Here is a 23,406-nt window from a genome sequence, read left to right as displayed (position 1 = left end):
GCGGCCTCGCGCGGCGGGGCGGGGGTCTGCGGGCGCCCGGTGGCCGCGCGCTCCAATGGGGCGGCCCGGGAGGCGGGCGCTGCGCCCCGGCGCGGGACGGGAGAAGATGGCGGTGCGGCGGCAGCTGGTGGAGTTCCTTCGGAACCCGCAGCTCGGCGGGACCATCGTCGTGGAGCGGCCGCCGTCGCTCGGCCCTGCCGGCCGGGCCGTGCCGCCGACATCCTCGGCGCCCCCGCAGCTGACGCCGCGGCAGCAGGAGCCGCGGGCGAAGGAGTGGGGCGTGTTCCACTGCCGCGGCTGCTGGACGGTGCTGGGGGACTCGCTGCACCTCTGCGCGCAGGACCAGCGGCTCGGCCTCCTCGTCTGCTACAGTCAGTGCCCGCCCGGGCGCGCTGGGGGGGCGGGGCGGGGCGGGAGGGCGAGCCGGCCCTTGCGTGCGCCCGGCCCGCCGAGGGGCCGGCAGCTCGGTGTCAGCGGGTCTCTCTTTCTTCTCAGAAGTCACCAACGACGTGGTCTGGGAGGATTCCCTCATGGTCGGCCTGGAGGAGCCCCTCCTGGGATGGTGCGTAGCTCGGCGAGCTCTTGCTTGTGGCACCGGGCTCCGGGAGCGGTGAAGGGCGGGGGCAGCTCCGGGGGGTGGGGGCTCCTCTGGCTGCTGCGCTGCAGTTTCTTAGGGTTCGGTAATTTCCCAAGTGTTTGTGGTGGGTTTTTTTGTACCCGTGCTTACGGATGGAGAATCCTCCTGTAGGTATGTTGTAGCTTTCATTTTTGTCAACATCAAGTTTTGCTGTTCCAGCCTTTGCTGCTGGAGAACCTGTGAGCAATGCAGTAGAAGACAGCCTAGCTGTTTGTTCTCCTGCCTCTGCCCCAGGAGGTGCATTACGTTAATTAGGGCATCTCTGTTTGGGCTTTTTCTGGCGTTTTTTGTTTGTTGCAGTGCTGACAATAAATAACTTCTCTATTGAGGAGCCTGCAGTTAGCAACAGGTTTGGTAACTCTGGGATTAGTCTGATGGGAAGGAAGTAAATGTTACCTGAGGGCTTACAGAGCCATTAGTTTGTTTAAATGATGTTTAAAGGCTATTCCACAATCTGTAAGGGATGAGAACTTTTTAATTAAAAGACTTGGGGTGTTGAGTTTGGTGGTTGTTTTTTTTTTTTGTTTGGAGGGGGGATTACATCTCTGCATGAGGCAATGATGTGTTTTATCAGGAGGAAATACCACATCTCTGACCTGCATTATTTTACCAGTTAAATAATTTTCCAAGGGCATAGCCTAAACCACTCTGTGGTAATAAGTCGTATATTTTCTTCCCTAATTGCAGCTTCACTTATCAGAGAGGTTATTTCTTACACAACACACCCAACTTTTTATGTTCGTATTTTCTGTGTATTATTTCTTTTGCTGTGATGGTTATTTTATGTCCTCTGACAGGCATGCAGTTATCTGTGGTTTCAGAAGCCTCTATTTAATAATGGTTTGCCTTTTATCTTTTAGTGCTCACTATATATTATCCTGTCGGTCATGTGGCTTGATCGTGGGCTTTATTCTTTATTCTGCCCCTAGAGACCTGGCATATCTCCGAGGCTGCTTCTGTTTCTTCAAGGACAAAATCTTCTGGTAAGTACACTGCATGATGGCCAATAATTTAGTGTAAATTTGCAAGTTACTACAATGTGCAATGAATCTACTGCTAACAAAAGTGGCTTTACTTTTGACTGAATGCATTGGTGTGGGATTTTAATATCCTCTATGTTTAAATTATTTGTGTTGGTGTGACTCCATTTGGTTTGCCTTGTACTTCCTGTGTGTTCTTATGTAATGTCAAGGTTTAAATTCAGTTGTTTGCAATATTGAAATCTCCTTCAGCTCCAGATTTGCTTCGTGAATGTAAGGTAGCAAAGCAGTTCTATGATAGACTGAGGACTTGACTATAGAACCTAAATTAATTATACCTGATGATGAGAGGATCTTGTGATTTGGTGTTCAGTTCTGAGCCTTCCACTACAAGAAACACATTGAGTTGCTAGAGAGTTCAGAGAAGGGCAACCAAGCTGGTGAAGCAACTGGAGAGCAAGTCATGAGGAGAGACTGAGGAAATTGGGGTTGTTTAGTTTGCAGAAGCAGAGGCTGAGGGGAGACACCCCATTGCTCTCTACAAATACCCAAAAGGAGGTTGTAGGGAGGTGGGTGTTGGCCTCTTGTTTCAAGTAGGTAACAATAAGGCTAGAGGAAGTGACCCGAAGTTGCACCAGAGGAAATTTAGACAAGATGTTAGGAAGAATTAGGTGCTGGAACAGGCTGCCCAGGGAGGTGGTGGAGTCACCGTCCCCTGGAGGTATTTTAAAAAAGTGCAGATGAGGCACTTCAAGACATGCTCTAGTGGTTTGTTGTTGGGTTTGGGTTTTTTTGGAGGGTGGGGTGTTGCTGGTTGGACGTGGTGATCTTAGAGGTCTTTTCCAATCCTGACAATTCTGAGATTTCAAAGTAAAACCGTTGTGCTTTTTATGTACTGACTGCCCTTGGCAACAACTTTGTGGCTGCTTTAAAATAATCTAAATAATTGTCCAAGCAATTAATGCAATGACAGGGTTTTTAACTGTTTTTCTTAGGGTTTTTTCCCTTTTCCTCTTTTGTTTTTCCAGTTATCTCTTACAAAATGAAATTATAATAGAAGCTTCTAAGGTGAATTTTCCTGCTGTGACCTTAGAGGAACGAGTGAATAAAGTAAGGCTTCTACATTAATATGTATGGAAAATATTTTTAAATGCTGGAATTTTTTTTATTAATTAAAAACACTTATACAATTACTTTTTTAAGTGCAAAAATACTAACTTCAAGTACAGGGACTGACTTAAATGTATGAGACACACAAAATACTTTCTAGAACTATTTATCTGCAAAGCATATCCAGTTCTAGCTAATATTCTGGCAAAAGTGTGTTATCAGTTTATCTATACACTTTGAAAAGAAGAAAAAATAATAATTTAGACAGACTTTGCTTAAATATTGCCACTTGGATTGTCCCTAGAATTGGTAAGTTACTGTTGAAGAATTTTAAAAATAGGAATTTGATAATTTGAGAGGGAAAGTTGTATTTATGGTTACATAAGCCCAAAACAGCATGGCAGTATTTACTTGCTGTTTGAGACAACACTAGAGCTTCCCTCCATATTTGGTATTTAAATTGGATACTATTTGCTGTAACTTGATTAGTTGTTAACTTAGTAAACTGTCTGTCCCATAGCTCAAATAAAACTACTGAGTGTAGGAGACAGCAAGTGTATCCAATACTTATGTGCTTGCTTGTTCCTTCCTTTTTTTTTCCTTTTGAGTTTCTGTTCTAAGCATGGAAGTGGGCCTGTGACATTTCATAAGTTTTGTCCTCTTTTAAGTCATCTTCCAGTGTTTTCTAATAAGATCAGAGTGTTTTTATAGGACAAGTGCAGCTAAAATTATCCAGGCAGGACTTAAAAAGTTGAGACATCTTCTTGTGAAGTGAAAAAAAAATGGTAGTACTTCATTGCAAACACAAATTATGTGACTGTGGAGAACTTATTGACTAGAAGTGCAAGAATCTAGTATTTGCTTTTTGAGATACATTGACAGCAGGATTTTACACTTCTGTTTTAGATGTGTCCACTTAAACCCCAGACTCAGGAAATAGAATTTTTGAGGGACTGTCCGCATGTATGTCCGCATGTAAGCTGATGATGAAACAAGTCTGTCTAAATGTTGTCAAAGAAGGTCTCTGGCTGTGTAAAAACTGGACATGAGTTAACTAGGAGTGATGGAATTGATTGTAGTAAGGCTTGAGGAACTTTGTTTCCTTTAAGAGTGTTTCCATACACCTCTGAAAAGGGGTTATGCTGGCATGCATTAATCTATCTTCTCTTTGTAGCACAGGCCTCTGATTTGGGTGCAAGTTTTGGCTGTACTAGACATGCAGGATAGAGATTAAAGCCTGTTTTCTGTTTTGAGGGTCAGCTGCTCTTCAGCCAGTGAAAGTGGGGTGCACATTATTAAAGGTCCAGTGCTAGGACATTTTTCTCTAGTTTTAATACTCTTATTTCTCTTTTTTTTTCCTAGCTGAAAGAAAGGATTGTGAAGCTCTACTTTCGCATAGGATGGGTGATGAGGCAGCTGGAGGAACTGAAGAAAGATGATCATCTGATAGAAAGAGAAATGGTGAGCTCTGAATCAAACGCACTTAAGCTATGGCCAAGTTATTGTGTAGTCAGGTACAACCAATAATATGCAGTCTTCAAGAACTGATGGAGTTGTTGCTGCAGGTCTACCAAGGTTGTTTGCTATGGGGAAATAATGCACCACCATAGGTTCGATCTGTCTGTCCTTCATCTATGCACAGAAAGAACTGATGCTGGCAGCTGTATGAAGCCTGGGCTGTGAGCAGCTAACTATCTTTAACAGACTCGAGCCTTTCTTTCTGGGGCTGACATGGTGAAACCAAGAAGTGGTCTTTTTTTCCCCTTCACTTCTGCTCATTTATGGAAACACTGCTCTGCTGAATTTGTGATTATCTGCCTGCTGCCTTCACTTGGCCAGTCAAGATGTTTCATAAGTACCTAATGGGTACTCACTGGAATCTCTCTGTTTGAATAGGTTCTGTTTCTTTCAAAAGATCTAGAAAATAATTAGATAGAAAAGAAAGAACACTACTTTCCCCTTGCTATTGGGTCAGAATTTCTTTATCCCTAATTCTTGTTAGTTGGAAGATTAAGGGTCCTTTTCCTCTCCATTTTGTTGCCAAAGGGCTGTTTTAAACCTTGTAGAAAGTTTAGGAGTTGTCTGTAGTAGTCTAGAGGATTGTATTTACTTGATCAACTTTATTCCAGTTAGGCACTTTGCCATTCCTTTTCTTCTGCTTCCATAAATGGTTGGCAGATTGCACTCCGTTACACACCTGTATTTCATGTTTGTAATTGTTTTATATGTAAAGGAACTCTTGGAGCAGAGGGGACAGAACTCATTGCAAGGCACCTCAGAGGCTTCAGGTGGTACTTTTACTACTACCTGTGTTCACTGTACTGCTTTTTGACTAAGAGTTCTCTGCTCATTCTGATTAAGCAGCAACAAAAAATAATCAACAGCCATTGTGCGAGGAGAGGAGGGGTTCTCTCTGTTATATTTCTAATATTATATATTATCTAAATTATTATTTCTATTGTTTATGTTTTAAGATTCTGACAGGTGTTAACTGCAAAGCCACAGTGCTTTTCAATGGCAAGATATCAAAAGTATCTACCTGAAGTAAAAGTCACAAAATAACAAATGTTTTTAAAGTTGTGTAGTGCAGTGAGTTCTGCATCATGTTTAAGGGCCTATTGGTCTTTAACTGGGATCTTGTGACTAAACTTAGTTTGTGCAAGCATCCCCCAATCTCAGGTAAATGTTTTATGTTGTACAGTGTTACTTTTACCCTTGTGTTACTTTTAAGTGACAGCCCTTTTGGTGTTGCATCAGTCTAAGAAAAAGGATTGATAACAGAACTGCTCCCTTTTACTATTCATTCTGGTTCTGCATTGAAACTGTCTTGCTGTATACTTTACATCTATACTGTGTAGAATAGTTCTAAATTGTCTTGCTTCATTTAGCTATGTGTCCAACCCTAAAAGGAAAAGCAAGCTGTCAGTTGTATTTTGTTACATTATTTTAAAGTTGTAAAGAAAAAACTTAAATTAAAAAAAGCTGAAATTCAGAAATATATATGATGTGGGTCACTGATTATATGTGAGTCATAAGCCCACTTCTTTTCCTTAGATTACGTTTGCAGAAAAAAACATCAGTTTATATTGCTTAGGTCCTGGTTCATTATGAAGCATTAAATTGATGGTTCCTCATTTTACATAGCACTAATTTAAACAAATAATAACTATGTGCTATTCTTAGAGAAGCCTGGAGGCGGGGGCAGCAAAACAGCCACCCTGGACTTCCGAAGGCCAAACTTTACCTTGTTCAACACCGTAACTGCCACAATCCCTTGGGAATCTGTTCTGAAGGGAATAGGAGTCCAGAAAGGCTGAACACTCTTCCAGGAGGGAGTCTTGAAGGCACCTGAACAGGCCATCCCCATGTGCTGTAGGGTGAGCTAGTGGCAGAGAAGACCAGCCTGGCTGAGCAGGGAGCTTTGGCTGGTGCTCAGGGAGAAAAAGAGAATCTATGGCCTTTGGAGGGCCACTCATGATGACTACAAAAATGCTGTGAGACTATGCAGGGAGGGAATTAGAAGGTCCAAAACCCAGCTAGGAGTAATCTGTATGCCCATGTGGCCAAGAGGGCCAACACCATCCTGGCCTGCATCAGGAACAGGGTGACCAACAGGACCAGGGAGGTGATCCTGCCCCTCAGCCTTGGTGAGGCTGCACCTCGAGTACTGTGTGCCGTTTTGGGCACCACAGTATAGGAAGGACATTTTGGTGCTGGAGAGGGTGCAGAGAAGGGCAACTGGGTTGTTTAGAGTTCTGGAGAACTATCGCTATGAGGAGAGGCTGAGGGAGCTGGGGCTGTTCAGCCTGAAGAAGAGGAGGCTGAGGGGAGACCTCATTGCTCTCTACAACTACATGAGAGGAGGTTGTACTGAGGTGGGTGTTGGCTTGTAAACTTCTATTCCTGAAAGATTCAGTGTTTGATCCCCCAGCCTGTCCCAGATTAAAATTCCTCTTTAATCTACAATTGATCCGTGAATATTTGTTTTTCTTATTCTAGTGCAGAACCTAATCTCCTCTAACTAGGCATACTGAGATATGTGTTCTAGCTTTTAGTGCAGCTGGGGACAACTTGGTTTAGGGGAGAGAGATTGTCTATTTAAACAAATATCAGTAACTCAGAAAGCAAGTCTCAAGGTCAGGCATTCTTATGTTAGCTAACCAGCAGCTCTCTTCTGGAATCTAAAGACAAAAACAACTAGAAACAAATTAGGATGGTTGAATAGGCAACTGAAATAGCAATTGTACTGTAAACCTTCTGTAAACTAGCATAATGGTTAGCAATCCACAGCAAGTTTTGGAAAGCTTGTAGCAGTGTTGGGAGTCGTGGTTTCTTCAGCACAGTCCTCCTCAGGTGGTGTCATGCTGCTGTTACAGTACTTCCCAAAACTGCTTTCAGCAGCAACTGCAAGGAAAGCTGTGCCTCCCTGAAGCATGTGACATCCCAGTCATAGAAGGAACTTTTCAGAAATGTAGTTGCCAAAACAACAATCGATCCACATGTACAAAACAGTTTTCTGAGGGGCTTGTTACTTTTAGGCAATCTGTACGAGCAACAGAAGCTTTCTGCTACCATCTGAAACAACCCTTTAAGCTTTTATCTGATAGTTTTTATCTGATAACTTGCCCATCTTAGTATGATAGGAGTAAGAATTTTTCTTTAGTTGCCTTCCAGAAAGAGAGAGGCTCTTGTGTCCAAAGTCTGCCAGAACAGTTGGACCCAAAGCAGATATTCAGCATATGTGCGTTCAACTCAAATTGTACAGTTTTGTCAAAAAGTGCAGCAAGTACAACACATCTCAGTACTGTATAGTACGTTGGTCAATGTTTCTTCACAAATGACACATCCAGTATTAGTGCATTCTCAGCCTGTGCTGCTTTATTGCTAAAAAAAAATTTGTATACAGGTGCAGAGTTTCCAAGTTCATTTTTAAACAGTTCCTCTTTAGAGTGTCAAAAGAATAAAATCTTATCTTGAAAACCTCAAAGATGCATAGATATAAAAGCAAGCTGCCTTTTGGAAAAACATCAGAATTTGCAGGGAGACATTCTTTCACTGTTACCATGTAAAACGTGTGCAATGGGAATACAGTTTCTAGTAACACCAATAAATTCCTCCACTAATCCATGTAAGCATGCCATCAGAAGTTCACTATAAGAAGTATTTTCTCACCTGTTTAAGTACTAGGTAATTTTTATGAACCTGTAACTAATACTCCTTTGCTGTTACATCATACTTTTCAAGAGGAGGGTATCTTTACTAACATCCTAAAGAAGCTTATTCCCAAAGTTTTACATCTAAGGGGATAAGCAGTAACAATAGATAAAACAGCTTACTCATCACACAGAAGAAAATACATGTAACAGAATTTAAAACCATGTGAAACACTCTAAACAATATCTACAAAGAACTAGGTGGCTGTGGATAATTGCTGTGCTAAACTTGTTTTACAAATTCCCTTTTTGCTTGAACAAGTTGGCTCAAAAGATTTAATTTAGTTTAACTTCTGATACCATAAAATAATTATCTTCTCTTAAAATATTCCTATCTTGATTTGGCAATTCTTGTATATGTAGAAAAAGCATTCATGAAAAAAAATGCAACCACCAATCTAAAATCATGGTGCTTTACAGAGGGTTAGTTAGGAAGTGTGAACAGGAGTTAACTTGACATGCAATTTCTTCCTCCAAGACACTCCCTCCTTTTATTTAAGAAAGAGGACTGAGCCTCTGTACATGGAGAAGTGTTCTGCACAAGTTAAACCCACCTGCAAAATTAAGCTAAACTAGAAGTATGGAATTCTGCAGTAACAAGCTAGTATTCTACATGATTGAATAAAAGTTTACTGTTGGAAAAGTATTAGTGATATAGGCTATGCCACACATTCTATGTTATTTTCAAACTGCCAGAAGAAATTCATTGCATTATTCACTAAAAGACTTGGGAAATGTTACAGAGAACACTCTTAAGAGTTTACAGAAAGATGGCACCCAAATTCCCTTTTATTTAACCATTGAAACAAAGAAAAAAAAGGCTATTGCAACCTGCGTTGCAGAAGATAAAGACCTTCAGTGATCAAATTTCATTTTCTGTTTTTAAAAATCTCTTGAAAGAACTTAAAAAATATACAAGATTACTAGTATTTTCAGGTTCATTCCTGCAGGTGCCATTATTGCTGGCTGGTACCAGTATGCTTCAGTACAGCTGCCTATGTGGCTAGAGAGTTACCTGAAAATACTGTCTATTAAAAAGCTATTCAACACCTGAAATATAAGTACTGTGCTTTAATTTTGATCTTCTCCAAATAATTTATCTCACCACACCCAAGCTTATTACCTACAGTCTGGCAAATACTAAACTCAATTTGAGTCTGTGTTTTCCATTACTTGGTTTGTTTGTTTTTTATTTAGTTTTGTGGTTTGGGGTTTTGTTTTTTTTTCACCTATTGCTTCCCCCCTGCACCTTGTAAGAAACTCTGCACCCTTTTCCTTGCTACAGCTGCAGCAGGTGAGAAACCTCATCTTGCCCTAAACATGCTTAGTTCATGCCCTGCTTCTTACATGCTCAGGGCACTAATATGAACCAGACAAGAGGTTATAAAGGTGAGTTCTGCTGATCCTGGTTTCTGATTTACAGTTTTGGTGCCATGCTTCTGTCCCTATCTATACATTCTGCCCCTTTCTCTACAGAGGCAGCACATTCTCTAAAGAAACAAAATTTGAGAATCAAAGCAGGAAGTTCAAGCTATCAGTATATAAATTCCTATTGCTTCATTATGTATAAATGCATATCTCAATTTACTGGTAATAACTACATTACACTAGACATTTTGAATCATGCATAATTAGAATACTAGCTCTAAGATTTGGTTTGTGGGCCTGTGCCACTTTCCTTCAGTTTCTTGATGTAGTTCTTCATGCCTTGGGCATTATGAACTAGCAGCCTTTGTTTTGACCTGCAAACACACTCATTTGGAGGAGAAGTGAAGAGAAGCAGACAGAATTTACGTAAGACACACTAAACACTAAGTTACCTTTTATCTTTAACCTTAGATATTGTGAAGTCTTAGCGAATCTGTCTTTATTGTAACCTGGTACATAGGCTCAAAGACAGAAACACTGACAGCTTCTCTAAAACTTAGGAGAAAGCACAGAGCAGACTGAAAGAGAATGGACATAAAAATCCATGGTTAGTGTTCTGCACTGTTAAATGAGACACCCCGGTTTGACTGCTGGCTTTGTGTGCCAGTCACAGCACCACCAGGACAAAAAGCTGGCTCACTCAGTAAAATAAGTCCAGTAGAATATAACTGGAACTGCCACTATGCAGCTCTGTACCTGAACAGCAAGCCAGATTATTAGTTTTGGAGGAAGACCAGACAGTTGCAGGGGATGCAGGAAACATTGGTTACCCATCAAAAATTGTTCTTCGTTTCCATATTTTTCCCTTCTCTGCCCAAAAACCACACTGCTGGCTCTTGACAATGTAATCCTTGTGTAAAGTGTCAGTGTCCTGCAGTTCAGTACAATTTCTTCTCATTCCAGGAGTCTTTGCAAGACTTATTTTTGTCCTAAAATTGACAATTATCCTCAGTTGCAGAAGGTGCAATTCCTGAAGGTGCAATTCCCAACAAGTACTGCTAAAGAGGGCACATCAGTACTGGTCAGTACAGCACTGATATCCCACACTGAAATGTGGTAGCATCTAACACTTCCACTTAATCAAGGGGGTTGGAGCAAAGGTACGAGAGCGCTGTATACTACAAGAGCTGAAAGGCAAAGGGATTTGTTTTGTTGCTGTGAATTGTAATTTCTAGTCCAACAGCCCACAGAATACAGATTGTTATGACAAGTCTGAACTGGGAAGAATATGGAGATAGCTCACCTGGCTACAATTGTGTTGGTTTCTTCCCCTCCCACCTCTCTTCTCTGAAGGAACTGAATATTTGAATAATTCTATTCAGCCACTAAGTTCATACTTCTGAAGTATACACATGACAGTGTTTTCATTATTATGTAAATGTACTTGCTAACCACAATCCAGAATGAATGTGTAATTTCTCTAATGTAATCAGGTAACAATCAAAGGCCCCTGTGGCCAGTTTCCAATTTTATCAATAATTCAATAGCTGAAACTTAAGATGATTACAATGTTCCAAATCAATTACCTTTTCCTACACATATAAGCCAACACTAAATTTAGATATCCTCATGCTTATCTGGTTACTTTATACTGTAAAAATGTTCACAGCCCTCACAGTCCCATTATCAACCTACAAAGAGCCAAAGGGCTTCACCTCCCTACTTTCAGAACATCTGTTGGGCCATATTGTTGCTATTGACTACATATCTGCACTGAAAACACTGTCAACTATGGACATTTTACTACTCCTGCAACTCTTTTATGTAACCCTTTGACAGCAAATACTTTGCTGGGTGCAAGGGCTACAGCTGTAGATCAATAACCCTTTGTAACACCTGAGACTTCACAGTACTTGCTTCTGCAAAACTTCAGGCATCAACAGAAACCAATTATGGTTTGAAATGGTGTTCAGCAAGGCTAAAATTATTTTTTGCTGTAAAGTAACATTTTTAGAATTCTGCAGCTGTGCTTGGGATGTACAATGTTTTTTAATTTTTTATTTAAAGACCACCTCAGATTGGTCTTTTTAAACAAAGCAAACAAAAAGTACTTCCCACAGTAAAAGCTTCCAACTTCAGAATCAGGTTCTGTTCACAGGCCAATATTTGGAAGGGTTTAGTTTCATCTCAGAAACAGAGCAAGTGCTAGACTACAAAAAAGAAAAAAAATAGGGAAACTCCAGCTATCCTTTCAAAAAGAACTGTCTGCCCTTCCCCCAGCACTCACTGACAAGCTGCTTTTTTTTTTTTTTTAATCAGGTTCATTAACTAAGTATTCAAGTGCCAAATTCCCTCCAATGAGAGGAACATAAGAGGAATTCACTGATCTTCTGAGAAAGAGACTCTTCATCCAACTCCCTGCAGCACAGAGCACCACAAACTTATTTGGTTATTACCCACTTACTCTACTGTACAGTCTTGCTAATGCAAGTTATTTACTATCACATGCAAAACAGTTATTGCTACTAAAGTTCTATTTTCTTATTAAATCATCTTATGGCTTTGTTTGCATCAGGGATTCCTCCCCCTACATACTGTGCTATTTTGCATTCCAGTTTCAGAGGTATTTTTCAATTGATTCTCCCAAGCACTAAACTACTTTATTCAATGGTACAGCTACTTCCATGTAGAATTGAACCTAACTCTCAGCACAGGTCCCCCAGAGCTCTGCTGTAAATGGCCCACCTCTCCAGTTTTCTTGGAAATCTATCAGATGCAGATGGTTGGTTGGTTGTTTCCCTCTGTTACATACATGAACTCTTCACAAATGACTGGTTTTGCACCAAAGTACGTGCTTCTTGATTGATTACTTTAGAGATAAATTGTATAAAAATTACAAAACCAAGCTACCCATTCCCTCCCTCCCCCTAATGGCCATTTACAGGCAGGTCTCAGGAAAAGATGCAGTATCCTCTCTATGTTGAAATATAATTTTGTTCTTGTGAAAGAGAAATAGTGAAGAGCAACACTGGCACCAAACAAAGTACTTTTTCCTAGGAAATCAGAAGATGCCATCCACAGAGCATTGCACATCTCAAGAATCATATCAGATTCTTATTTGACCAGTTCAAGCTGCCCATTGAGTGCTAAATCATTTGGACTTTCCCTGGTCTCAACTTTCCTTCTGAAAAAAGCAGAGGGAGAGACTAAAATCACTAAAATTGAGCTTAGAGCTGGAAAGCAATACTGGAAGTTACCTAAAATACAGGATATTGAATTCTCAATAATACAGGGGTGGGGAATCTCTGATCTATAGGCTAGAGATAGCCTGCTGCACAGATACAGTCTGCAGTGTTGTTTTTCATAAGCCCTTGACTTAAATTCTTTCTTATTATCACCAACATGAAGATGTATGTAAATGCAGGATCCACCAAAGGTGTTAAAAGACTCAGTAAGTACTCCAGGCAAAAAAGGTTCCCCATTCCTGCAATAATGGATAAAAGTCTTCTATGTATAATCGGCAAATAGCATTTCGCAACCATTGACTTATTTTATAATGAGGATAATATTTAGTTATAAAATTATATAGTCAGATCTGAAAAAAAAAAAAAAACAAACAGATTTTGTATATTATCTGAACCTAGCAGAGATGTGCACAAAATGCAAACAGACTCCTTAGCATATTCGTACTTTTTCTGAGTATATCACAGGATGCTCAACAATAAAATTGAAAATGCTGTACATGGAAACAAATACCTTCAATGGAGACTGAAAAGAAAAGAATCTGACTGATAGAGATGAAAATTCTGGATGCTCACATACACTACCTTACTATTGCAGTTGGACAGACAGACTAAAAACAAAAACTCAACTATGACTCTATGAAGCCCATCAAGTGAACGTATTCAATTTCTAAAGATAGCATTGCCACTGTCAAAGGGAGGATACTGCATATTTAGACCATGTTTGTGACTATTCCTATTGTATCCTTTCTATTGTTAATTACATTATCATCACTGTTTATTAATAAATTTGTCACTCTGAAATTGTAAAAATACTACTAGGCTCATGCACTGATCCTAACATGGCACTACAGTTTGCTACAAAGCACTAATGCTTATGGAACTATACACATCTCAAAATGGAAGACATTGGTGATTTTGTTGTTTTCAAACAACTTGTAACATCATTTTGTCCACAAGTATTAAAATATATATATATGTATATATATATATGATCTATTGCACATGCCCCTTGTTTTTGTAATCTTTCACATGGGAAGATTTCCAACCAACATAGAGAGAAAGTGGAGCAAGAAGAAGTAAGTAGGCTGAGGCAGCATTTCCTAACACACCAGTTTTATAAAGGTGCTGGCCAGAAGGGTATGGCAAGGGGGTCTTCTGGGCATGCACTGTTGGAGTATTACTTCTGTGAAAACCACAGATTCGTAGCCCTGCTAAAAAATATTATGTTCTAAAATTAAACTTGAAAACGAATGTTATTACATTTTCATGGATAGGAGTCAGGAAAAAGTGGCAATTTTACTACTTTGTTACCATGCAGGGTTACAAAATGTTGAGGGTTATTCCTATGGAAAAAGAAATCCAAGAGATTTAAGTGTCTACTCTCTAGTCAAATTTAGTTACTGTACATGTCCACAGAAAACAAAAATCCCTTCCTGTCTCCGAAGTATTTTGTCAGTAGGCTATGCAAGAAACGACTGCTAACTCTAATGTCAGAAGAATAGGTGTCGGAAGAAGGAAGAAAAGAATATTCCCAGATCTAAAAATAATTGTTTCTTATACCAGATGCCTCCTAACCACTTATAATCCTACGATACGGACAGTATTTTCCATCACTTAGAGATGGATCCTGCTTCTACAGACATCTACATTAAATCCCATCAGTTTCAACACAAGGAGGCCCTAAAAAGGAAGTATGCTTTTCTAGCTGCCTCCAATACCAGAAAATTCAGACCATATTAAGCAAAGAAATCCTGTGTTCTTAAAAGAAGTCAGGCCAAGCTGGTGGTTCCTCATCAATATAACTCTTACTACACAGCTCATCACAATGTTACACACAATTTTAGGGCACCACAGCTTGCATTACTTTGGTATGCAGTCTTGCCCACTGCTCTTTAGTCTAATCTCTTAATGGAAACAAAAAGCCCCGTAAAGCTGCCATTGAGTTACAACCCAGTCTAAACACAGACTTGGCTCAGCTCTACTCTGAAGATCAGAATCAACATCAACACTTGCCCTTAATCTGCTATAGAATTTGGTCCCATAAAATGTCACCCCATTTTACATATCAGAATGCTGCCCGTGCAATCTATCATAAAGATTTAAGAAGGATTTAAATTATTGGCTTTTTCAGCCATTTTTAGGCTGCCTGGCTCTCTCCAGCAGTTTTCTAAAAGGAAAAACAGAACAAAACAAGAAATTTAAATGACGACCCCAAACCATGTTATTATTTCCCAAAGCCTATTAACAGAACTTATATAACTTATTTGATCCAGAATTGAAAATATTATTTTAACCTAGTAAATCACATTTTTTAAATCACAAGCTTGAGATAAGGTGCACTAAGAAGAGCTCAAGATTGGACAGAGAATAGAATACACATCCCAGCTTTGTTTTTGTTGTGGGTTTTTTTTTGCCAAGAAATCTTACTTGCCATATACAATTACATAGCAGGGAGCATGTAAACAATCCATGCTCCCATCTCACTATGAGAGAAAACATTTTATATAAAATCACAAATAATGGAGACAAAGAATGTTGTGTAAACGTAAGAACAACAGACTGCGCTTCAGTTTGGGAAGGAGTAAGAGGAACCAGAAAAAGGCCTGTCCTAAGTATTCCTGCTCCCTTTTGTTCCTTTGTTCCTTTTGCTGCTAAGGATTCATAAAAACTCAGAGGGAGAGAATGATTTAATGTAAACCTAATCACTATTCTGATACCCCAGAGGCCTCTAACGCTTCATTCTTCTTCACTAAAAATGAAGTGGTGCAGAGCAACTTCTCCTTCTGGTGAAAGCTCCTCACATCCACGCTTACATAGGATTGCACATGCAAAAATACACATTTTGCTCACAGACTGGGACAATGCATTTATGCTCTATAGTCAAGGTGATGCCGTGTTTGTTCCTGTGCATTAGCTGCTTTATGTGAGCTGACATCAAGACAATCATCTACAAAGTCAAGCCTGGGTCCTGGACTAGAAAATACCTGTATGGGTTGTCCCCAGTTGTTCGGTAAGTTTCTTCCTCATGTCAGAGCAGAAAATGTCTTCTAGTTTTCCTGCTGCAACTTTCCATACATGTCAAGACAATCTGATACAGCAATGCATGAAGACACTTTATCTGCTAAGAATTCCAGTATGACACAGTGAAGTACTTAACCTTCCTAAAATGAAGAAGGATATATCAGTGAAGAATACCAGCTTCCACTTGCACCTGATTACAAAGTATTTCTCATTTTAGAACAGAATGCAGAAAGCGGGATGAAGAGCTGGCACAGAAGACATTTCTTCAGGGAAACAAATGTTGATTTCTGTTACTCTGCTTTTGAGTTTCAATAAAACAGTGGGGTACTTCGGTGGGAGAAGTCATCTGGTGAATGAAACATTGGGTGAAATGGTTGCAACAGGAAGTAAAGAGATCTTTGTTCATTAAGCTCCATGGAGATGAACGACAGGTTTTTGCTTGCTAGAAGAGAAACATCCACATCTCACAGCCTATGAGCAAGCAAGAGGATCGCCTTCTTGAATGTCAGGAGAGAATCTGAAATCCCCAAATAAAAGGAGAGGTAGTTTAGGAAACAGAATAAAATACATTCAGCATTAAAATACCCACTGGTTTGTTACTTTAAAAGCCCGGCTTTAATGGACAAAATTAGTTGGCTTCACAAACTGCAATAATCCCCTGCTCTGTAAGATTTTATATCTAACTGTAGAAGTCTTTAAGTTGGCTAACAAAACACTACAGAAGCAATGCATCCAAAAATATACCCACATTGGTTAGTTATGGGGCTTCTTCACTGTGGCTCCAACACATAGCATCACATTGTTGAGGCAGCACCAGAACGCACACTGCATGCAGAGAGAATACTCTGCTATAGCAGGCCACAGTTCAAAGAGACAACATAAACTATCACCTAATCAATTACAAGACTGTCAGTGCTGTAGAGGAAAAAAAGCACTTGTGACAGTTGTAAAATCACACAGATAAGGTATTTAGTTTTACTCTGTTCTCCCCACTTATCCACAGTGTACACATACTTGAATAACTCATTTTGTCACTGGCCTTTCATCTGTGCCACTCACTTCTTACTTACCACCTAGTCCCAGCAGCTGTTAAGCCATGATTTTTGCTTTAAGTTTGATGCCAACCTGACTGGAAGGCAATGTGGGTGTGATCCTGCACAGCTATGGCTAGAAACACTTATTGTCATTCTCCTGTATTACGATTAGAGATGTGAAAGTGTGTTTTTCCTTTGGTTTCTCTTTCTCACATACAAGAACGTGAGGATACACCGTATTTTCTAACCCCTTCCTCTCTTAATCTGTCTGTATTTCTCATTCTAATTACTTTAACCTTTTAGTTGATCAAGTTCAGAAATAATCTTCCATTGACAATTTTCAACTCCTATTTAGAAGTAGCGAGCAGATGAAAATGGAAACACAACACACATCACCATTGTTTTCTCTCTGAGGCACTGAAGTATTTCAGCTGATGATGAGCTTGATCGTCCATGCTCACACTGTTGGGAAAGTCTTATTCTTGTCATGAAGATGGGGAAAACAGACCTGGAGAGCTGGAACAAAACATGACAAAGGGTTTGTGACAGAGCTGAGAACAAAGTATAGCACTCTGTTACACACCTTAAGTACCAGAATATCTTTATTTCATTTACGGGGAAAAAAAAGAAAAAGAAAAAATAATAAAAACTAGAGAAGCTGATTGCCATCCTCAGAAATTTTGAATGTACTTTTTTCTATTTGATAACTGACATTTTGTTATGTTATCATTCTTCTAATTCTACTGTTTAACTAATACAACTCTTTAAAGATAACTACTCCAAGTTAATACAATCACACAGTTAGAATCTCTTTTAGGAGAGTAAAATGACATAATGGGACAGGAATTTTATAGCTTTAAAAGCACTTAAGTCTTGTCAAGGTCTCTTTCAAGCAAAGCCCAAGGTGAAAGCTGACACTGTGGCTTACAGTCCTGTGAAAGTACCCTGTGAAAATTTAAAGTCTCAGTGACTGATTTGTTTGGACAGAAAAAACAATAAACAAACAAAAAAGCATACAACCCCCAAAAGACAATAAACAGAAAGGAAAAAAAACAACCAACCAACGAACCAAAAAAACCAACAAGCCTGACAAGTTTAATACCCGATATTTAGTACCTAAATAACTTATGGCCTGACTCACCATTATTTTTGATCAATCCACCTTCTCTTCAGTGAGCCTAGAGAGAAAGAAATGAAGAAATGAAATTAAATTTGCATCTAGGCACCTATTCAGATCATGCATGGTTATCTGCTCCAGATGAAAGATTACCTGTACCTTGCAGGAACTAGTTAACATCCTATATAAAACATGTTGATAATTTTCAGATTATCATAGCCACCCCCTTCTTTTAGTCTGAAGGATGGTCAAGTATGGAGGACCCAAACTTCAACTAAGAACAGGCTGGGGAGGAGAAGCATATATCCAAAACATGCCTGAAAGGCTTTTCTTCAGAAATCATTCTGTTTCCTGGAGTAAAATCATGTATCTTGTTCATTTTGCAGAATGTAGTTTACACAATACAAAATATTCCCTTTTTCCCTGGAATTTGTTGGTTTCTACTTTACTGAGCCCATGCTCGACCAACTGCACCCGGAACATTAAGTATACATCACTACCAAATTACTTTTTGCTGGTAAATAATCTTGTTAGGGTAGTTATAATCAACAGACACATGTACCAATTTCGTGAGACCTAAGATGGACACAATTTCAGTCTCCAGTAAGGCAAGAAACTCATGTTAAAAACAAACAACTGTAACAAGGAAGCGTCATGTCTGCTCTCTTGGATGATGAGCTGACAACCTAACTGGGAGAATAATGGACTGGTATAAGCAGAACTGTCTCACCACACACAACTGGCATTACTAAAAACTCCCAGTATCCTCACCAAGGTAATAAGAGGTTCCACTCTCCTGCACAACACAGCGGGACCGGGGACCTGCACCTTCAGAAGAACTACAGTCAGCACATGGTCCCTAGCCCTGTATTTCAGGGTAGTTATTCCATTCTCATGTTGTCAGTTCTGACCCTTATAGTCAAGCCCTCCCTCAAGAACCTGCCAAGCACTGTGTGACTTTGAACAACTGAGGAATTATTCACAAAATAATTAATTTGATAAGGAACAGTTATCAGGAACTTGCTCAAAGTTATTTATTGTAATGGAAACAATTCCCAATGCCAACCTTTGAAAAGCTGGGTTTCCTTTCAGTTATTTTAAAACTACAAATGAACTAAACTAAATACTAAATTCTTATTATAAAAAAGCAGATGACACTTAAAGCAACTCATACAAAGGAATGTTTCCTCCAATGCTGAAATTCAGTTTGCATTTAACAATTTTTTAAAATTGTATTTTAACAAGTTCACCAACTCCGGATGCCCCAGTTTTTAACTGCTCCACTTGACATACTTTCTATCTGACTTTCAGAGACTATGTGGGAGCAGCATTCACGCTAGTACTAACAGAATTTGAAATATAATTATATAAATCAAAGCTACTGATAATTAGCAGACACTCAAATTGATAGTGGCAGTATCAGCTCTACACTTCAAACCTAGTGGAAATTACAAAGAAGAAGAAGAAAAAAAAAATATTGTTTTTCTTGTTTTGTACCTTACTGAACATAAAATCAATTGATCTGGAACATGAAATATCCGTGAAAAACTCAACATTATATACATTAACACTTTTATGTTAAAGAGTCTGAAAATAATATTTTTATTAATTTTGACCTATTGTCCATTACTTTTTTTTGCTGTACCATAACTAAAGGTCCATTTCCATGAACCTTAAATCTCACATTCAGATATATTATTTCTTGGATACAGGCAACTTCATTAATTTCAAAGCAAAAAAGAGATGAAGAAACATCTCACTAATTTTACCTACAAAACTGTAGTATTTGTCTTCTCATACAGATCAACAGGCCCTATTACCACTGGGGGAAAAACATTAAGTTTCTGACATAATCAGCACACTGGAGTTGGAAACTATAATGAAATTAATAGTGTACAGCTATGTTACCAAGTTTCACCCTACCTCTTCCACTCTCTTTTAAGGTACCCTTACTTTTAATTACATTAGCCAGCAAAAACTCAGATCAATCAGATCTGGCTTTCCAAAATACTACCTTTCTCTAACACACACAAATGTTCCAAAAGATAAGCAAAATTAACAGGGACATAGAATGTGATTCCTCTCACCTAGAGCCTGGGAAGTAGGTGAGGAAGGAAAGATCTAGAAACAGGTTTATGTGGAAAGACTAAGACACAAATACTTCAAAGTTAAATGTGGTGGAGGTGTGCAAAGATATAGAAAGCAAAATTAGCACTACAGATCACAAGCCCACTGAAGTCTTTCCAACAGTTTAAAAGTGTCAAACTTAACATGGAAAGCTGTTAAGAGACAAAAGCTCAAATCAGAAACACAACATACAACAGAAGAAGCTTCCAGTCCTGTAAAAAGTCAGCTGTCATCATGCACCTTTCCCTTTCTAAGTAAGGTTTAACCAAATCTATCAGGGAATGCAGAGAACTGTAAAGGCTAAGACTGGTGTGATGGGAGAAAGAAAGGGAGTGTCTGAGTGTGAAGGCACAAAAGGAACACAGAGCAGGTACAGGGTTCTCAGAAGGGCTCATGTTAATGGACCCAGGTTAGCAGGTCATCATGACCCCAGCATATCCCCCTGCAATTTCAGAAGACATACAGATCTGGGGGCAAAGAACAGTAATAATTAATAGAATGGGACAGGGTGGAGACACAGATCACTGTAATCTCCAAAAGGGTACACAAAGGCGTATCTGAAACTCAGACCAGTTGCAAAACTAGGAATAGGCCAGAAGACATAAGGATCTGCCAGCTAATGTCCCTTGTTCTTTTCAAGGGACCCTGGACTTAGAAGCTGGATATGAACAATGTAGCACCAAACTGGCAGCCACCCAGCTTAAACACCCCTGCTATGGTTCTTGGCTGCTGGACAGACATCTCAGGCATTGCACACAACCAGCTACTTATTAGGCTGCAAGCCCGAGCAATGGTTTTGTTTCATTTTGTATTTCCCCTCCTCCACATTCCATTATAGAGAACTCATAATCGTTTCTCTCTTTTTTTTTTTTTTTTTTAATCCTCCAACAAGCTGTGTGGGCCCTCACATCTTGCATTCACAAAACCTCCAGCATGTCCAGACTGGTTTCAAACACTGTTCCTTTTCTATTTTTTAGGAATGAACATGGGATGCGTTCAAGAGATGCTCCAGACTCTTCACAGACTCAGTCAGAATTTCTAGCCTTAGCTGGCCCAAGATTTTTGACACCCCCGAATGAGAAGGCACAATCATAAGATGCATAGCCTGTCCCTCCAAATCTTCACACTGCACACTCTCAATACTATGGGCAAGACTGTAAAGCAGTGATCAACTGTCAAACACAGTTGATTCGACATATACCACGGTAACTGAATACTCTTGATTCTTTGTGTTGTTTTTTTTAAGATACTACTTCTCATAGCTCTTGTGCATTCAAAGCAATTTAGAATAAATGTTAATCAAAATGAGTTTACTTACTGCTAAAATAGTGGACAACTTCACATAAAAGAAAACTGATTGCTTGTTATTATTTTAATTAAAATATAAAGCCAAATTATCCTTATATGTAGTATGCCAAAGACAAATCCCCTATCATATTTGAACAACTCTTAAACATATATAAATAAAAATATTCAGCAGCAGCATACTGTGCCTTAATGGTACGTTTCTCAAAAGCTCCCGTTACTGTTACTACATGAATAGTGTAGCACATGAAATTGGTCACATGTTCCTTAGGAAGTTTTTCTCACAAGGAGCTACTTCTTTCAGAACTAGTTGTGACATATACACCGCATTTCTTTTGAGCTTTTTCACCAGTTACAAACTACTACTTCGTTATTTGACCATGTAAGATATCACATCTCCACGAGATCCAAAGCTGTACTTCTCATTTAACCACTTCAATTTTTTACCTTTACTTGACATTCCCACTGAAAATGCACTTAGAATCCCGTGACAAACTCAAAATTTAAAGAATTGTTATCTAGTATAGAACACAGCCAACTTCATGCTAGTGACAGTAATTCTTTTGCTTTGTCAGAAGTCCCTCCTTTTTTTTTTTTTTATTTAAACAAAGTGCCATTCTATAGTACAAAATAGCTCAAATAATTCTGAAAAATTCAGAGTATACCTGACCTGCATGTTACTAACATGGAAAGAAGAGATAGTGTTTCTAGTAATAATGCAACATACTTCATGGTGTGCAGAGTCCTTTTCACCGCATGATATCAATTCTTAAGGCTACAATCGATTCCACTCTCAGTATAATCTCTCCACAAAACCTGTTTTGCCCTGTAGGTTACTCGTACCTTCTTATTTCACCAAGTGGCTCGGGAGCCACCCATCCCCTTTGCACACTCCCGTGTCACTGCGCCGTCAAGACATCAGAAGAAGATACAACGGTTTAGCACATTCACAAAACTCACATTAACAACAAAGGTAACAGAGGAGCAGCTGCAACCGGCGCTATTTTTGTAGCCGGAGACGAAAAGACTGACTTCGGATGACACCTTTGGGCTTCTCTTCTCCACGTACCCGGCTGGCTGTTCACCGAAGGCGTGTGCGGGGCTGTTCCCAACTCGGCTGCGGGGCATCGCTGCGGAGGGAGCGGACTCTCCCTCCAGCCACCTGCTGCAGCCCGGTGCCGCTCCCGCCCTCGCCCCCGCCTCCTAAGTCACTCGGACTCGTCAGGGCGGCGGGCGGGACGAGCCGGCCCGGCCCCGACCCCGGCAGGTGCCCGCGGGACAGCTGCCCGCCGCCGCACCGACACCCCTCCGCACACCGGGGCACCGCAGGAGGCCGCGCTCCCAGGCCCGGCGGGCGGGGGCGCCGCCCGGCCTCGCTCAGCCGCCTGGGCTCGGCGCTACCCGACCCGGCCCGGGCCCGCGGTGCCAGGGGCGGGCGGAGCGCGGCTCAGGAGCGGCGGGCGCCAACACGCCCGGGCCCAGCCCGCTCAGGGAGCGGGGCAGCAGGCCCCGGGCTGGCTGCGGCCCCCCGCCGGAGGCCGCTGCTCCCCGCCGCACTCACCTGAGCGCGGCCAGGGCCGCGGCCGCCCCGGCCTCCCCGCCTCTCCCTCTCACTCCGCCATCTTCCCCTCCTCACCTCGGCCACTCGGCGGGGGCCCGCAGCGCCCGGCGGCGCCAGCCCCGCCCACTCGGCCGCCAGCCTATCGGGTGCCGCTCCGGTGCGTCCGTCGTGCAGTTTTGGCCGGTGATTGGCCAGCAGGGCCGTCCATCACGGCGGCTGGCCTCCCGCCTCCAGGGCCGGCCCTCCTGATTGGCCGCGGGTGGGCACGCGCCTGGACCAGGCTGGGCTGGGGCGAGTCCTGCGGTGACCTCGGGCGGGGCCGCAGGGGCCGCGGCTGCGGGGACCCCCCCGCCCGCCCCGCGGGACCCGCGGGAGGCAGCTCCGGCCGGCCCGGGGGTGAAGCGCACGGGGGGGCCGCGGGGGACCCGCTGCGGCCGCCCTGCCAGCGCCCGCCTGAAGCGGGGCCCTGCGGGGCGGCACCTGAGGCGCGGGGAGCCGGGCCAGGCCCGTGTGGCCGTCGCGGGGGCTGCGGTGACTCGTTCCCAGCCCGCTCGGCCGTGACCGCAGGTGAGCGCTGCGGGGCGGCCGAGCCGCTGCCCGTCCTCCGTGTCCCCGCCCGGCAACGCAGCGCCCCCCGCAGCCCCCGCGACACCCCCCGGAACCGGCGTCGGGGGGCCCTGGTGGCTCG

At 41.5% G+C, this 23,406-nt stretch overlaps 1 protein-coding gene and 1 long non-coding RNA gene across 3 annotated transcripts; one reads left to right on the top strand and one right to left on the bottom strand.

The window, feature by feature from the left end:
- Positions 1–23: 23 nt before the first annotated feature.
- Positions 24–21,276, top strand: OIP5 (Opa interacting protein 5). Of its 2 annotated transcripts, none has more exons than XM_051620706.1 (6): positions 24–371; positions 496–562; positions 1,498–1,620; positions 2,646–2,727; positions 4,090–4,188; positions 20,830–21,276. In XM_051620706.1, the coding sequence occupies exons 1-6, from the start codon at positions 56–58 to the stop codon at positions 20,833–20,835; spliced, it is 693 nt and encodes a 230-aa protein (XP_051476666.1). In that variant the 5' UTR covers positions 24–55; the 3' UTR covers positions 20,836–21,276. The 2 variants fall into 2 exon arrangements, with proteins under 2 accessions (XP_051476666.1, XP_051476665.1); XM_051620705.1 differs by lacking the exon at positions 20,830–21,276 and adding an exon at positions 11,628–13,538.
- Positions 7,584–22,808, bottom strand: LOC127385179 (uncharacterized). Its single transcript, XR_007889611.1, has 4 exons — positions 22,719–22,808; positions 17,750–17,786; positions 17,000–17,124; positions 7,584–16,091 (listed from the first exon to the last, which is right to left on the bottom strand). It is a non-coding gene; the product is annotated as an uncharacterized LOC127385179 (long non-coding RNA).
- Between the last annotated feature and the right edge of the window lie 598 nt (positions 22,809–23,406).

The sequence above is a fragment of the Apus apus genome, chromosome 5, assembly GCF_020740795.1.
Source record: "Apus apus isolate bApuApu2 chromosome 5, bApuApu2.pri.cur, whole genome shotgun sequence".
NCBI lineage: Eukaryota > Metazoa > Chordata > Aves > Apodiformes > Apodidae > Apus > Apus apus.
This window is presented reverse-complemented; position numbering and strand designations above follow the sequence as displayed.

What these genes read in the sequence shown, in the direction of transcription:
- OIP5 (XM_051620705.1), top strand. Translation starts at nt 56, where the DNA reads ATGGGGCGGCCCGGGAGGCGGGCGCTGCGCCCCGGCGCGGGACGGGAG. An exon ending in CGGCCTCCTCGTCTGCTACA is followed by an intron (nt 372 to 495) that starts GTCAGTGCCCGC and finishes CTTTCTTCTCAG; the next exon opens with AAGTCACCAACGACGTGGTC. An exon ending in GAGGAGCCCCTCCTGGGATG is followed by an intron (nt 563 to 1,497) that starts GTGCGTAGCTCG and finishes TTTATCTTTTAG; the next exon opens with TGCTCACTATATATTATCCT.